This window comes from Moschus berezovskii, chromosome X, assembly GCF_049115385.1.
Source record: "Moschus berezovskii isolate FMDL1 chromosome X, NW_MosBer_1.0, whole genome shotgun sequence".
Classification (NCBI taxonomy): domain Eukaryota; kingdom Metazoa; phylum Chordata; class Mammalia; order Artiodactyla; family Moschidae; genus Moschus; species Moschus berezovskii.
This window is the reverse complement of record NC_142488.1, coordinates 29836033-29850238: the sequence shown is the minus strand read 5'-3', so window position 1 is coordinate 29850238 and position 14206 is coordinate 29836033. Positions and strand designations below refer to the sequence as shown.

The 14206-nt window shown below is 37.1% G+C and overlaps 1 protein-coding gene across 6 annotated transcripts in view; it reads left to right on the top strand.

Annotated features, from left to right (window-relative positions):
- DMD (dystrophin) overlaps positions 1-14206 on the top strand; it is a 2246075-nt gene that overhangs the window by 1342840 nt on the left and 889029 nt on the right. For all 6 annotated transcript variants that reach the window (XM_055393453.2, XM_055393450.2, XM_055393451.2 and 3 more), the window contains one exon: positions 6912-7087. In XM_055393453.2, coding sequence (XP_055249428.2) covers positions 6912-7087 — 176 coding nt within the window. The remainder of the gene's footprint in view (positions 1-6911; positions 7088-14206) is intronic.

Genomic DNA, 14206 nt, shown 5'->3' with positions numbered 1-14206 from the left:
GCCTGGAGAATCCCAGGGACGGGGGAGCCTGGTGGGCTGCCGTCTGTGGGGTCGCACAGAGTCGGACACGACTGAAGCGACTTAGCAGCAGCAGCAGCATGCAGACGGGAGGCCCTTAGTTCTCTCTGGGCTCTTAAAGAGCCCCAAAGAAGAGGGAACGTTTAAGCTGAGCATTACAGACAGGTTATGAGTTTGATCTGAAAAACTTAGGACAGTCAAGGAAGTAGGAAGCCTTTCAGTGTTTCTGGGAGTTGAAGTTAAGGTTGGAAGTGAGGAGCAGCAATAGTGAATGCTGCAAAGGCAGAGGAGAGAAGAGGCTGTATAGGCACGTCACACTTTGCCTGGTAAGCTAGTATTTGGGCTTTATCTTGCAGTAAATATATAGGCATCATTCTTGATCTCCTCATTCTGGGCTCCAGACCTTGATTCTTGCCTCCTGCATCTTTTTTACTGAAAAATTGCCTTTTTTCACTTTTTTTCAATCCTTCTTCTTTTTTGTGTATTTCTTTCTCCTTCACTCTTGCCTCACTCTTGGATTTCTCCAGTTTTTGCCATCTTTCAATTCTGGTCACTCTCCTCATGAGATGTTCTTACAGGGTCATCAGGTCTTCCATGAGAATAGAATCATCCAGCCCATGACTAGGCTAGATTGATTGTGTCCTGTTGCTAAGCCTGCTATTTTGCTTTAGTCTTTGTCTATTTGTGTTGCTCCCTTACAAAAATTATTTATCATCGAATAATAATGTCAAAAGATACTTTCTGAGCATTTTAAAACCTCTGAAGACAGTTGTGACTACATAGTGTAAGAATTAACATGAGAGGCAAACATGTCCTTTTTACCTCTGAGTAAAGGACTAGCCTTTACGGAGAAGGCAATGGCAAGCCACTCCCGTACTCTTGCCTAGAAAATCCCATGGATGGAGGAGCCTGGTAGGCTGCAGTCCATGGTGTCACTCAGTCGGATACGACTGAGCGACCTCACTTTCACTTTTCACTTTCACACATTGGAGAAGGAAATGGCAACCCACTCCAGTGTTCTTTCCTGGAGAATCCCAGGGACGGGGGAGCCTGGTGGGCTGCCGTCTATGGGGTCGCACAGAGTCGGACACGACTGAAGCGACTTAGCAGCAAAGGACCAGCCTAGATAGCATATTAAAAAGCAGAGACATTACTTTGCCAACCAAGGTCCATCTAGTCAAGGCTATGGTTTTTCCTGTGGTCATGTATGGATGTGAGAGTTGGACTGTGAAGAAAGCTGATCGCCGAAGAATTGATGCTTTTGAACTGTGGTGTTGGAGAAGACTCTTGAGAGTCCCTTGGAGTGCAAGGAAACCCAACCAGTCAGTCATGGGTGTTCATTGGAAGGACTGATGCTAAAGCTGAAACTCCAATACGTTGGCCACCTCATGTGAAGAGTTGACTCACTGGAAATTAGTCTGATGCTGGGAGGGATTGGGGGTAGGAGGAGACGGGGACGACAGAGAATGAGATGGCTGGATGGCATCACCGACTCTATGGACATGAGTTTGAGTGAACTCCGGGAGTTGGTGATGGACAGGGAGGCCTGGCGTGCTGTGGTTCATGGGGTCACAAAGAGTCGGACACGACTAAGTGACTGAACTGAACTGAACTGAACTGAAAGGACCAGAAATAATTTTTCAGACTCTGACTTAAATTCTAGGGACTGACAAAGAGGAACAGTAGCAATGAGCTTAAGACAGACAGAGTAAAGCAGAAGGTAAAAGAGGATGAAATTGAAACATAAATTTCCATCTGGCAGTTTCACACATCTCTAAAGTGTCCATATCATTGCATGTTTTCTCTTGACCAGTGAGCAAACTGAGGCAACAATTAATCTGTCTCAAAATAAAACCTTAGCAGAACTACCAGTAAACCACAAGATTAGATTTTTTATAAGATTAGATTTTTGATATATTTAGCAAAGGTTTGTTTTTCTCTCTTCTGTTTCCCTCAGTCTTTACCTTTTCTCCCAGTCACTTGTCTCTTCTGTTTTCCTATTCTGCCTTGTTTGTGATATTTTGCCAGTTCTTTATCTCCTACATAGCTTATCCAATTTGTCATTGTACAATTCCCGGTAACTGCTTCTTAGCTTCTTTTTCTTCATTTGTCACATTTTATTTTCTGTTGATTTTGTTTTCATGCAGTTTTGGAAAGTTTTCCACATATTCTTTTTTAAATTTATGCAGTCTTTTCATGTAAGATGTACTAGTTTCTTTGTCTCATCTTTTCCCTCTATAAAAACGTAGCTGTTCTTCCTTGCCTGTAATAATTCTTGTCTTCCCTCAATTTGACCAGACTTGGAGGATTGAGATATATGTGTCACTTTCTATAATTTAGGAAATTTTCTTTATTCAAAAAGCATACAAGAAGTAAATAATAATGCTGTAACTCTAAAACATGCCCCTCCTGTGCCCCTGCCTCCTCCATGTATTTCTTGCCTACCCTTTCTTTAATAATGTATCTGCTTTGTACACCTTTGTCCCCTTTTACCCAGAGATTCTGCTGCAACTGGTTTACCATGAAATTCTTGGATTTTTATATTTTGAAAAACCTCCCTAGGGGAGTCTGATAAGCAGTCATTATTAAGAATGATGCTTTACTATTGGAATCAAAACACAATAAGCTTTCTAAGGGATGATGAATAATCCAACCAATTTAATTATGATTTTTTTCTATCCCAAACTCAGACTAGATGTTAATTGCAATAGAAATAGATAAGGATGCCTAGGACAGCAGAACATGAATGTGGTATCAGAGCTTGCAAATTTCAGTGGTAGTGGATAGTTTAGTACTTAAAATATTTAGAAGTTATAGAATGAAAATTAATTTGTTTTGCACTAAGTGAATAAAGTTGATTGAGGTTTTCCATTTAATATTGTAAATCAAGTCACATCTTCAGGCTCAGCAGGTAACTGTGAAACAACATGTACAAGTTTTAACTTCCTGTTTTGGTCCATTCTTTTGCCTTCTTAGGCTTTATTATTGAAAATTCTCCTCAGGTCAATGATACACTGTAAATACTTCTCCTGATTACAAAGTCTTTTCACACAAATGCAATAGACTATTTAATGAGCTCTCTTTCACACACACACACAAATCTGAAAGCCCTGATTTGGGACTCTACATAAAATGAGATTTAGATCTAACAATTTTAAGTTATTGCTACATTCTTAGCTACTCAGTTCTATCACCTATCTGGGAAATGGAAATAATAAAACCCATGTTGATTCTACAATTGGATTGTAAAAGTCACTGTAGCCATGAAGTGGAAGAACTGAGATCAAAAATACAAAGCAAGACACCTGAGATAAAAATTGTGAAGTTTCATTAGTTTATAGCATTATACGCCAGCAACAAGAATTCTTTGATTTATTAACAAAGATTCAGAAGGGGTTTACTCTATCATCTTATTACTCAATATATTGTTCCCACACTAGTGATACTGGCATCCCCTGGAAGCTTGTTAGAAGCTGAAAATTCGGGGCCCTCCTTAGACCTACTGGATTAGAATCAACAGTTTAGCAAGATCTCTAGGAGATGTACACATTGAAGTTTGAGATGCACTGCTATAGCACACATCTTACAGGTGTTCTGTGCATTTTTAAAAATTAATTTATTTATTTTAATTGGAGGCTAATTACTTTACAATATTGTAGTGATTTTTGCCATACATTGACATGAATCCGCCCCAGGTGTACATGTGTTCCCAGTCCTGAACCCACCTCCCTCCCCATCCCATCCCTCAGGGTCATCCCAGTGCACCAGCCCTGAGCACCCAGTATCATCCATCGAACCTGGACTGGCAATCTATTTCACATGTGGTAATATACATGTTTCAATGCTATTCTCTCATTCATCCCACCCTTGCCTTCTCCCACAGAGTCCAAAAGCCTGTTCTTTACATCTGTCTCACATATAGGGTCATCATTACCATCTTCCTAAATTCCATATACATACACTAATATACTGTATTGGTGGGTTTTTTCCTGACTTACTTCACTCTGTATAATAGGCTCCAGTTTCATCCACCTCGTTAGAACTGATTCAAATGCATTCTTTTTAATAGCTGGGTAATATTCCATTGTGTATACGTACCACAGTTTTCTTATCCATTCACCTGCCAATGGACATCTAGGTTGCTTCCATGTCCTAGCTATTGTAAACAATGCTGTGATGAACATTGGAATACACGTGTCTCTTTCATCTGGTTTCCTTGGTGTGTATGCCCAGCAGTGGGATTGCTGGGTCATACAGCAATTCTGTTTCCAGTTTTTTAAGGAATCTCCACACTGTTCTCCATAGTGGCTGTACTAGTTTGAATTTTTAAAAAGTATTTCTAACAGCCGTGGGTATTGGACACCATTGGAGGTACAAATTAAAGTCATCATCTTTCTCCTATAACTGCTTCCCTGAGTCTGGTGTACTAGGCAAAGATTTCTCCATTTCATTAGTCATTCATGATTGCTGGATCCAGGTAGTTCCCTAATCTTCTTAATTGTGCCTTAACAGTTCATGTTACTTCTCGCCTTTCTGTTCTACTGCACTGTCTAAACTCTAGGGTTAGCCCCAGACTTTACAGACTCCTGTCCTGGCTGTTTTACCTGTGTCTCTGCTTTAACATTAGCCTAAACTTTGCCCCAGAACCACCTCCGAACACAGCTCCAGCTCCCGCACCCCTGTCCTTCAGTCATTTTCTGTTGCTCTCCACTGAATTGCAAAGTCTTTAATAAAAGCAGAGTCCTCTCTGCCCAAACCCACTAATAATCCCGGGCTACACCTCTCCCTAAACTTCCACTCTCATACAGTGACACAGAGCCCAAGTGTATACTTGAGATCAGATCACAGAAATTCCACACCATAGGTTAGCCTTCTGCTATCCTCTTGCGGCCCTGACCCTCCATGTCCCTAAGGCCTACCCATTCTTTCAGTTCCAAATTACCCACCATGGTCTCTCCTTTTTATCCTTCCACTGAGCTCATTTCTCTTCTAATCTGTCATTTATAATTACTTATCTAATCTGTCTGATCACCTTGCTTACTGTCTTACTGAATATAATATAGCAAATTATCCTTCACACTTATGTCTAATCTTCTCAGCTAGATTTTATACTGCCTAAAACCTAGAAAATTGTACACATGTCTTGGAATTTCTAGGAGGTCCAATGATAAGTATTAATACTAATGATACCATGATAATTATGAGCACTCCTCTCTTCCTCCACTTTCTGTATTCATAGATTCATGCATTCATTCAACAGATACTTAATGAAATCTCTCATGAACCAGATGTTGTAGTAAGTGTCAGGAATAAGACTGTGAATAGGACACCTTCTCTATCTTCAAGGAATTTATGGTATAATCTGAATATAGACACAATTTGTTATGAATGGGGCTACCTGTTACTAAGCAGTGACTGTCACATGCAACACTGATCTGACCAGATGTTCAGAGTGGAATATAAATAATGGAGCAAAATCAGCTAGTTGCAAGGAAGTATCACATGTTTGTTAGAGAACATCTCATGCTCACTTAAGAGAGTATGTTCAGGAAAGCTTATGAATAGTTCAGTGACTGTGCATAGTTTTATAATCATTATGAGGTACTATGTTCCTAGAATAATGGCCTGTTACCATTTTTGTGGATTTAATGAGTCTTTTAACTGCTGAAGACATACTATCCAAAATTCTAGTATTTAAAATAATAATACATGAAAGCAGTAGAAAACAAAAATCCAAGAAGTTTGTCCGTAATGAGAATCTAAAGGAGATTTGACCCAGTCTTTGAAAACAGGCATTGATTCATTCATTTGGCAGGCATGCAATGGAGTTTGTATGTACTTGGTTTGGGGCAGGACAATATAAGAATATTAAGTTAACTAGAATCATATGTATCAGGAAAGTGTTCTAAATACTGACTGTCTCATCTATACATAAAGATTTGTGAGTCCTTTAGATTGAAATATGGCAGATATCTCAAGTTCTCATATTATTTCATTTTGTAAACATCAGATTTAGTTATGGGTTATTGTAATTGCCTTAAAAATTCAATATTACTTTTTTTTAAAAAATGCTAGATAGAGTGCTATTTTTATTTCATGGCAAAAGGCATTTTTAATGCATATTTTGTTGTAATAGTCTTTTTTAATAAAACAATTTTTCTGACACTCTTAAAATTTCATTCAGGATTAAAAGTAGAAGATGCTTAAGCTTGACACCATCGATGACTCATAAAAATGTTCCAGTGGCTATAGATTATTTCAAAATTTATCTCTGTACCTTAGGGATTTCTTGATAGGCTGTCCCTGAAAGCAATTAATTCTCAGTTTTTTGTGGTTTTATAATGCAAAATACATGGATGGAAACAGAATTTGAAATAAATTTCCTTCTTATATAGTGATGAATGTTTGTTTAAATATCTCTAGAGGTTTTTAAAAAAATACTCTGGCTAAACTGCACTTGTTCTTTTTCACCTCTCACATCGACAGTCTCGAAGAAATCTAAATAGTTTCTTCATGTTTAAATTTTACAACACTTCATAGACTATTAAACATGGAACATCCTTGTGGGGACAAGAAATCGAATTTGCTCTTGAGAAGGTTTCCAACTAATTGATTTGTAGGACATTATAACATCCTCTAGCTGACAAGCTTTACAAATATAAAAACTGGAGCTGAACTGAGAGGGCGCTTTTTTCCTGACACATAAAAGGTGTCTTTCTGTCTTGTCTCCTTTGGATATGGGCATGTCAGTTTCATAGAGAAACTTTCACATGGAGCTTTTTTATTTCTTTCTCCCCCAGTAGAACTGCATGGGGTAGCACATTGTTTAATCTTTTCTCAAATAAAAGGACACGGGGCTTCATCTTTGTCTTTGCCTTTTTGGTATCTCACAGGAACTCCAGGATGGCATCGGGCAGCGGCAAACAGTTGTCAGAGTATTGAATGCAACTGGGGAAGAAATAATTCAGCAGTCCTCAAAAATAGATGCCAGTATTCTACAAGAAAAATTGGGAAGCCTGAATCTGCGGTGGCAGGAGGTCTGCAAACAGCTGGCTGAGAGAAAAAAGAGGTAGGGTGACAGATTAAAATAGGAATGCTAAAATTTTAGCGGAGCTGTTTAAGCTGCCCTTAAAAGAAAAATAAAAGATTTTGTGAAAGATTCCAACCAGGGTGAAAGGCACTAACATTAAGGATTCCATCAGCACTTAATAGCAATAATGAACTTTTTCTTTCTTTTCCTTGAATAATGTAATATGTAACTGTTGCTAGTTAAATAGACAGTGCTTTTTGACTGTTTTAAGCTTTGAAGTTTGTGTTAAAAATCACACATGATTGTTTAAATATGAATGTCTTTAGTATATTCCAACTTTCACAAGCTGCATCTCAGTTATTATTTTTTTTAACGAAGATGAGAAAAGGATGTTATAAATAACTATTTGTAGGAAAAGTTGCTCTTTGGCTAGATTGTTTAACAGCTACAAATATGACTTACGATGCTGAAAAGTATGATAGTCATATTTACCTTTTAGTTCCACTACATTTCTTAGCACATTCTTGAAGAAGGACTTGGGCTGAAAATGTTCAAATCTACAGGGGAAAACAAAACCTTAGAGACGTTATTTTTGAATTCAGTCATCATTTAACTTTCCCTTGAAATGTATTGAAAGCACAGAAAGCCAAGTGTGTGCTGCTGCAATTGGAAAACACATATTTTTATAAACAGGGTTTTGTACTATGCTACCAGTTGTTGCTAATATTTCCTATTTCATAAAGGAGGACTTGCCCTTTATTTACCAAATGAGACCATTGTCATGAACAATGAAAACTCAGTTCTATTGCCAAGATCTTGCTTCCTACCTATCATCTACATAATAGGTGGATTTTAATATTCAGAAATTTAGAATAACTCATTGATGAGCATCTTTGGTGAGGATGTATTAGAAAGGTTTTGGAATTTCATCCATTGTCTTTGCCTACCACTTCTGGCCACCTTTGCTCCTTTTGCATTATTCAGAAAGGGGATGCCATTCATACTCCTGTACAAAATGAACATATTAGTTGACCTACTCACGCACGTGGATGCACACACACACACACACACACACACGCAGACAAATCTTAAGAAAGTTAAATAATAGCATCATCTAAAAACATTTTCATTTTAAATTTTAGTTTAGAAAATACTGGAGTACCTATACATATGAGTGAGTGAGTATTGCTTGCTCAGTTATGTCAAACTCTTTGCCACCCCATAGATTGTATCCCACTAGGCTCTTCTGTCCATGGGATTATCCAGGCAAGAATACTAGAGTGAGTTGCCATTTCCTTTTCCAGGGGATATATACATAGACATAGACATAAAATAAAGACCCATGCTTTGTAGTAGTTATATTTCTTCCTTGGGAAAGTCATACACTTTTTTTCCCCAAAATTGAAATCCTTCTGTTAAATACACAACTATCTCATTATTTAAACAGCTGATATATTTACACTATCAGCAGGTTTAAACCTGTGTAACATCATTTCTGCACTAGACACAATCTAGTCTAAAATAAGACGTTAAGAAATGGGAAAATTAAGGAAAATTAAATAACATGCTATAAAAATATATCAACTTCATAAAATGGATTAAATTGACTAGAGGATTATTTTTTCATTATTGTATATAAAATGTTGTTTCTCATTTTGAAGGATCTAACTCATATAATATTTGAGTAAAGCCTTTTAAAAATATTTTCTGTAACTTCTTACCTGAGTTTTAAAATTTTTATTATTGGTCATTGACTTCTAAATGCAAATTAGAACTTACAAATGTTGATAGGACAATATACCTGTTTCACCAAATAAGTTCTAAAATTTTAGGTCCTTCTAAGCTTATAAGAAATTGATGTACACTGACTGTGTTGTGAAATATCACACACATTATAGGTTAATTACGACTAGTAGGGATTTGGCTGTAATTGGCTAGGAAAAAATTCTCCCATTTAAATGTTCTGACCCACATTAAACATTGTACTTTTGTTCCTTAAAAAGTCAAGATCAGCTTCCTTGAGGTTTTATTTTTCCTGTAAACTCAGCTTTTAAAGTTGTCTACTTCATGCTACATTTTCAAAATAGATGTTAGCATATTTAAATTTCCACTGAGATCAGTTTTGTGGCAAACTCAGGATTTTTGTATCATTTAAATTTTATGAAATATAAAAGAGTAATAAAATGTGTCATTTCTACAAATACACTTACAGCTATTGCTAAGCACCTAGTACAAATAAAGTAAAAATAAATAAAACAATATTTTATAAATAACATATTAACCTAACAATCATAGGAGGGCTTGCAATCATGAAACTATTAATAATCAGTGGTGTGCTTTCAATGTAACCCAAGAAGTTACAAGGAAATAGATTATTGCACAGGTGAAAAATAAGATGACTGTTCAGTTGACAACAGTATTCTTAGTTTGGAGACAGGATTTAAATACAGCTATTGAAATATCTAATGTTTCTTAGCCCATGTCACCAATGAAAGAAAGTGTATAATTTAAGTGATTAAAGTCTACAAAAATTATGTGAAGCTTTATAGCTATATAACTTTAGACATTTCTCTTTGAAAATGTAAGATATCAGAAATATGAGAAGAAAATTCTCAGAAATTTCAAATAGCAGCAGACATCCATTAAAGTTAGTCTGTGTTGGAAGTAAATGAAGTATAAAATATAGCCAATTAGCTGTTCAATTTATTATAGAAAATTCAGTGTTGCCTCAATTATGTAGCAGAGAAACTAAATAACATCTATAGTTTTAAGGCTGATAATAATGAGTTTAATGATGACTTAGCCATAAAAATGGTCTTTATAAATGAAGAAGATATAAACAAAAACCTATTGACCATAAAGGGAAGTCATAGGTTAAAACAAAGCAACCCTGTGTATGAAGACTCTTAAGCCTTGGTTCACTGATAGAAGTCAAGGGGTGCCATGAACTTGAATGGGAGGAAATACCTCTTTGTTTTCACTAACCTCTTAACAGAAGTTGAATATCCCCTTGCATTTTGAATATAGGCAATAAACCAGAGCAATGCTAGCAGTATCTGAAATCACAGATGTTTCCATACCTCATTAGAATTGTCAATATGGTTCATGCTTATCACTACTTCAAAACTGTAGTAGGTATTAAATCTAACACAGTATCTTGTTAATGTGTTAATAATAAGCAAACAGGCATTCAGTTCAGTTCAGTTCAGTTCAGTCACTCAGTCGTGTCCGACTCACTCTTTGTGACCCCATGAATCACAGCACACCAGGCCTCCCTGTCCATCACCAACTCCCGGAGTTCACTCAAACTCATGTCCATCGAGCTGGTGATGCCATCCAGCCATCTCATTCTCTGTCGTCCCCTTCTCCTCCTGCCCCCTATCCCTCCCAGCATCAGAGTCTTTTCCAGTGAGTCAACTCGTCGCATGAGGTGGCCAAAGTATTGCAGTTTCAGCTTTAGCATCAGTCCTTCCAATGAACACCCAGGATTGATCTCCTTTAGAATGGACTGGTTGGATCTCCTTGCAGTCCAAGGGACTCTCAAGAGTCTTCTCCAGCACCACAGTTCAAAAGCATCAATTCTTCGGCGATCAGCTTTCTTCACAGTCCAACTCTCACATCCTCACAAATGTGTTTCTAATAGTCTTAAAACTGTACTTCAATATAATTGACTTCCTTTGGAGTCCTGTGTATTTTATATTATGAATTTAAAAACATTATTCTGGGAGTCCCAGATTTCATCAGATTGCCAAAAGAGTTCATAGCACTGAAAAAAAAAAAAGACCCCACTATTTCTAATCAGTTGTTCGTATATCTGCCCAGACCTCATTATCATATAATATACTTTTACTTCTTTTGATAGTATAGTCACTGTTCTCAAACATTCCTTTATCCTGGAATATTCCACGAGATACACCAGTCAAGGGAATGTGGGTAGGCACGCCTTCAAGCAATGGATTGCTGACACCATAAGGAATTGTATTTTACTTGGAATAATGTTAATTGATAAAAAATTGAATGAAAGAGGGAAGCAATGTAGTGGGAGGCAGAATCCCTAAATTAAGGAATCTCTGAATCATCGCCCATAGCAATAAAAAATGATCTGTCCTTTTTTCTTTTGACAAATGTGATATTACTTCCTCCATTTCACAGACAGGACAATTATTGTACTAACATATATTGAGAAATAACAATTTTAATTTAAATGTGACCTAATTAAAAATGTGGCTTGAAAATTTTCTTTTTGAATATAGTTTTAGTGAAAAATTTTAAGCATGTAGAAAAGTTGAAGTAAAGTAGCATAATGAATGCTCATATACTTACCTCTCTTCCTCCTACATTTCTAGATTCAGCAATTAACATTTCACCATATATGCTCTTTCTCTTTCTTTGTCTCCATCTCCCCCATATCTGCCTTTCTGTAATACAGGAAATAATATACAGACACAAATTTTTGTTGTCTTTACATTTGCATATAAATTATAAATACTCCTATACTTCAGTTCAATTGAGTTCAGTTCAGTCGCTCAGTCGTGTCCGACTCTCCGCGACTCCATGAATCACAGCACACCAGGCCTCCCTGTCCATCACCAACTCCCGGAGTTCACTCAAACTCATGTCCACAGAGTCGGTGATGCCATCCAGCCATCTCATTCTCGGTCGTCCCCTTCTCCTCCCGCCCCCAACCTTTCCCAGCATCAGAGTCTTTTCCAGTGAGTCAACTCGTCGCATGAGGTGGCCAAAGTATTGCAGTTTCAGCTTTAGCATCAGTCCTTCCAATGAACACCCAGGATTGATCTCCTTTAGAATGGACTGGTTGGATCTCCTTGCAGTCCAAGGGACTCTCAAGAGTCTTCTCCAACACCACAGTTCAAAAGCATCAATTCTTCGGCGATCAGCTTTCTTCACAGTCCAACTCTCACATCTATACATGACCACGGGAAAAACCATAGCCTTGACTAGACGGACCTTTGTTGGCAAAGTAATGTCTCTGCTTTTTAATATGTTATCTAGGTTGGTCATACGGAGAAGGCAATGGCAAGCCACTCCAGTACTCTTGCCTAGAAAATCCCATGGACGGAGGAGCCTGGTAGGCTGCAGTCCATGGGGTCGCTACGAGTCAGACACGACTGAGCGACTTCACTTTCACTTTTCACTTTCATGCATTGGAGAAGGAAACGGCAACCCACTCCAGTGTTCTTGCCTGGAGAATCCCAGGGACGGGGGAGCCTGGTGGGCTGCCGTCTATGGGGTCGCACAGAGTCGGACACGACTGAAGTGACTTAGCAGCAGCAGGTTGGTCATAACTTTCCTTCCAAGGAGTAAGCGTCTTTTAATTTCATGGCTGCAATCAGCATCTGCAGTGATTTTGGAGCCCCAAAAAACTGAATATTTCAGCATGCATCTCCTTGGAATAACAACTTGACACATATAACCATGCTTGTTTACCATGCTTGAGAAAATTTAAAATAACACTAAATTATTATTTAGTGTCTTGTCCATGCATCTTTTTGAATTAGAGTTTTCTACAAATATATGCCCCAGAGTGGGATTGCAGGATCATATGACAAATCTATTCTTAGGTTTTTTAAGGACCTTTCATACCTCATTGTAGTTCTGATTTGCACTTCTCTAATAATTAGTGATGTTGTGTATCTTTTCATGTGCCTCTTGGCCATCTGTATGTCTTCTTTGGAGAAATGTGTATTTAGGTCTGCTGCCTATTTTTTGATCGTTGTCGTTGTTGTTATCTTTTTTTTTTTTTTTGATTGAGCTGCATAAGCTGTTTGTATATTTTGAAGATTGATCAGTCACATTGTTTGCAAATGTATTCTCCCATTCCCTGGGTTGTCTTTTTATGTTATGATTTCCTTTGCTATGCGAAAACTTTTTTAAGCTTAATTAGGTTTGATTTATTTATTTTTGTTTCATTTTTGTTCTTCTAGGAGGTCGGTCCAAAAAATATTGCTGGGATTTACATCAAAGAGTTTTCTACTCACGTTTTTCTCTAGAAGTTTTATGGTATCCAGTCTTATATTTAGGTTTTTAATCCATTTTGAGTTTATTTTTGTGTATGGTGTAAAAGAATATTCTAATTGCTTTATTTTTTAATATGTAGCTGTCCAGTTTTCCCAGCACCACTTGTTGAAGAGAATGTCTTTGCTTCCTTTTATCATAGCTTAATTGAGCATCAGTTCAGTCGCTTAGTCGTGTCCAACTCTGTGACCCCATGAATCACAGCATGCCAGGCCTCCCTGTCCATCACCAACTCCTGGAGTTCACTTGTGTGTTCATTAATTTCTGGACTTTCTATCATGTTCCATTAGTCTACATGTCTGTTTTTGTGTCAATACCATACTGTTTTGATAACTGTAGGTTTGTAGTATAGTCTGAAGTCAGGGAGCCTGATTCCTCCAGCTCCTTTTTTTTTTCCCCTCGAGATTGCTTTAGTTATTCAAGGTCTCTTGTATCTCCATACAAATATTAAAAATTGTTGTTCCAGTTCTATGAAAAATTCACTGATAATTTGATAGGGATTGCATTGAATCTGTATATTGTTTTGAGTAGAATGGTCATTTTAACAGTATTGGTTCTTCCTGTCTAAGAGCACATAGTCTATATTGCCATTTGTTTTCATTGTCTTCAGTTTCTTTTGTCAGAGTGTTTTAGTTTTTAGAGTACAGGTCTTTTGCTTCCTTATATAGATATTCCTAGATATTTTATTCTTTCAATACAATGATAAATGGGATTTGTTTCCTTAATTTCCTTTCTGACATTTTATTGTTAGTTTATAGAAATGCAATAGATTTCTATATGTTAATTTTGTATTCAGCATCTACCAAATTAATTGATGAGCTCTAGAAGTTTTCTGGTACTTCTTTAGAATTTTCTTTGTATAGCAGTGTGTCATCTGCAAACAGAGTTTTGCCACTTCTTTTCCAATTTGAATTGAATTTACCTTCTATTCTCTGTATTTCTTGTAAACTGGAAGTTGAGTTTAGATGAAACTTGAAAAGATACAAGTCAAATGTTTTTGTCAAGAGTACTTCATATAGGATGCTATGTAATTTGTATCACATCAGGACATGTGTAATATGAAGTATTCCCACTCTAACTGCTGCTAAGTTTGATCACTTGGTTAAGGTGGCAACCATTAGA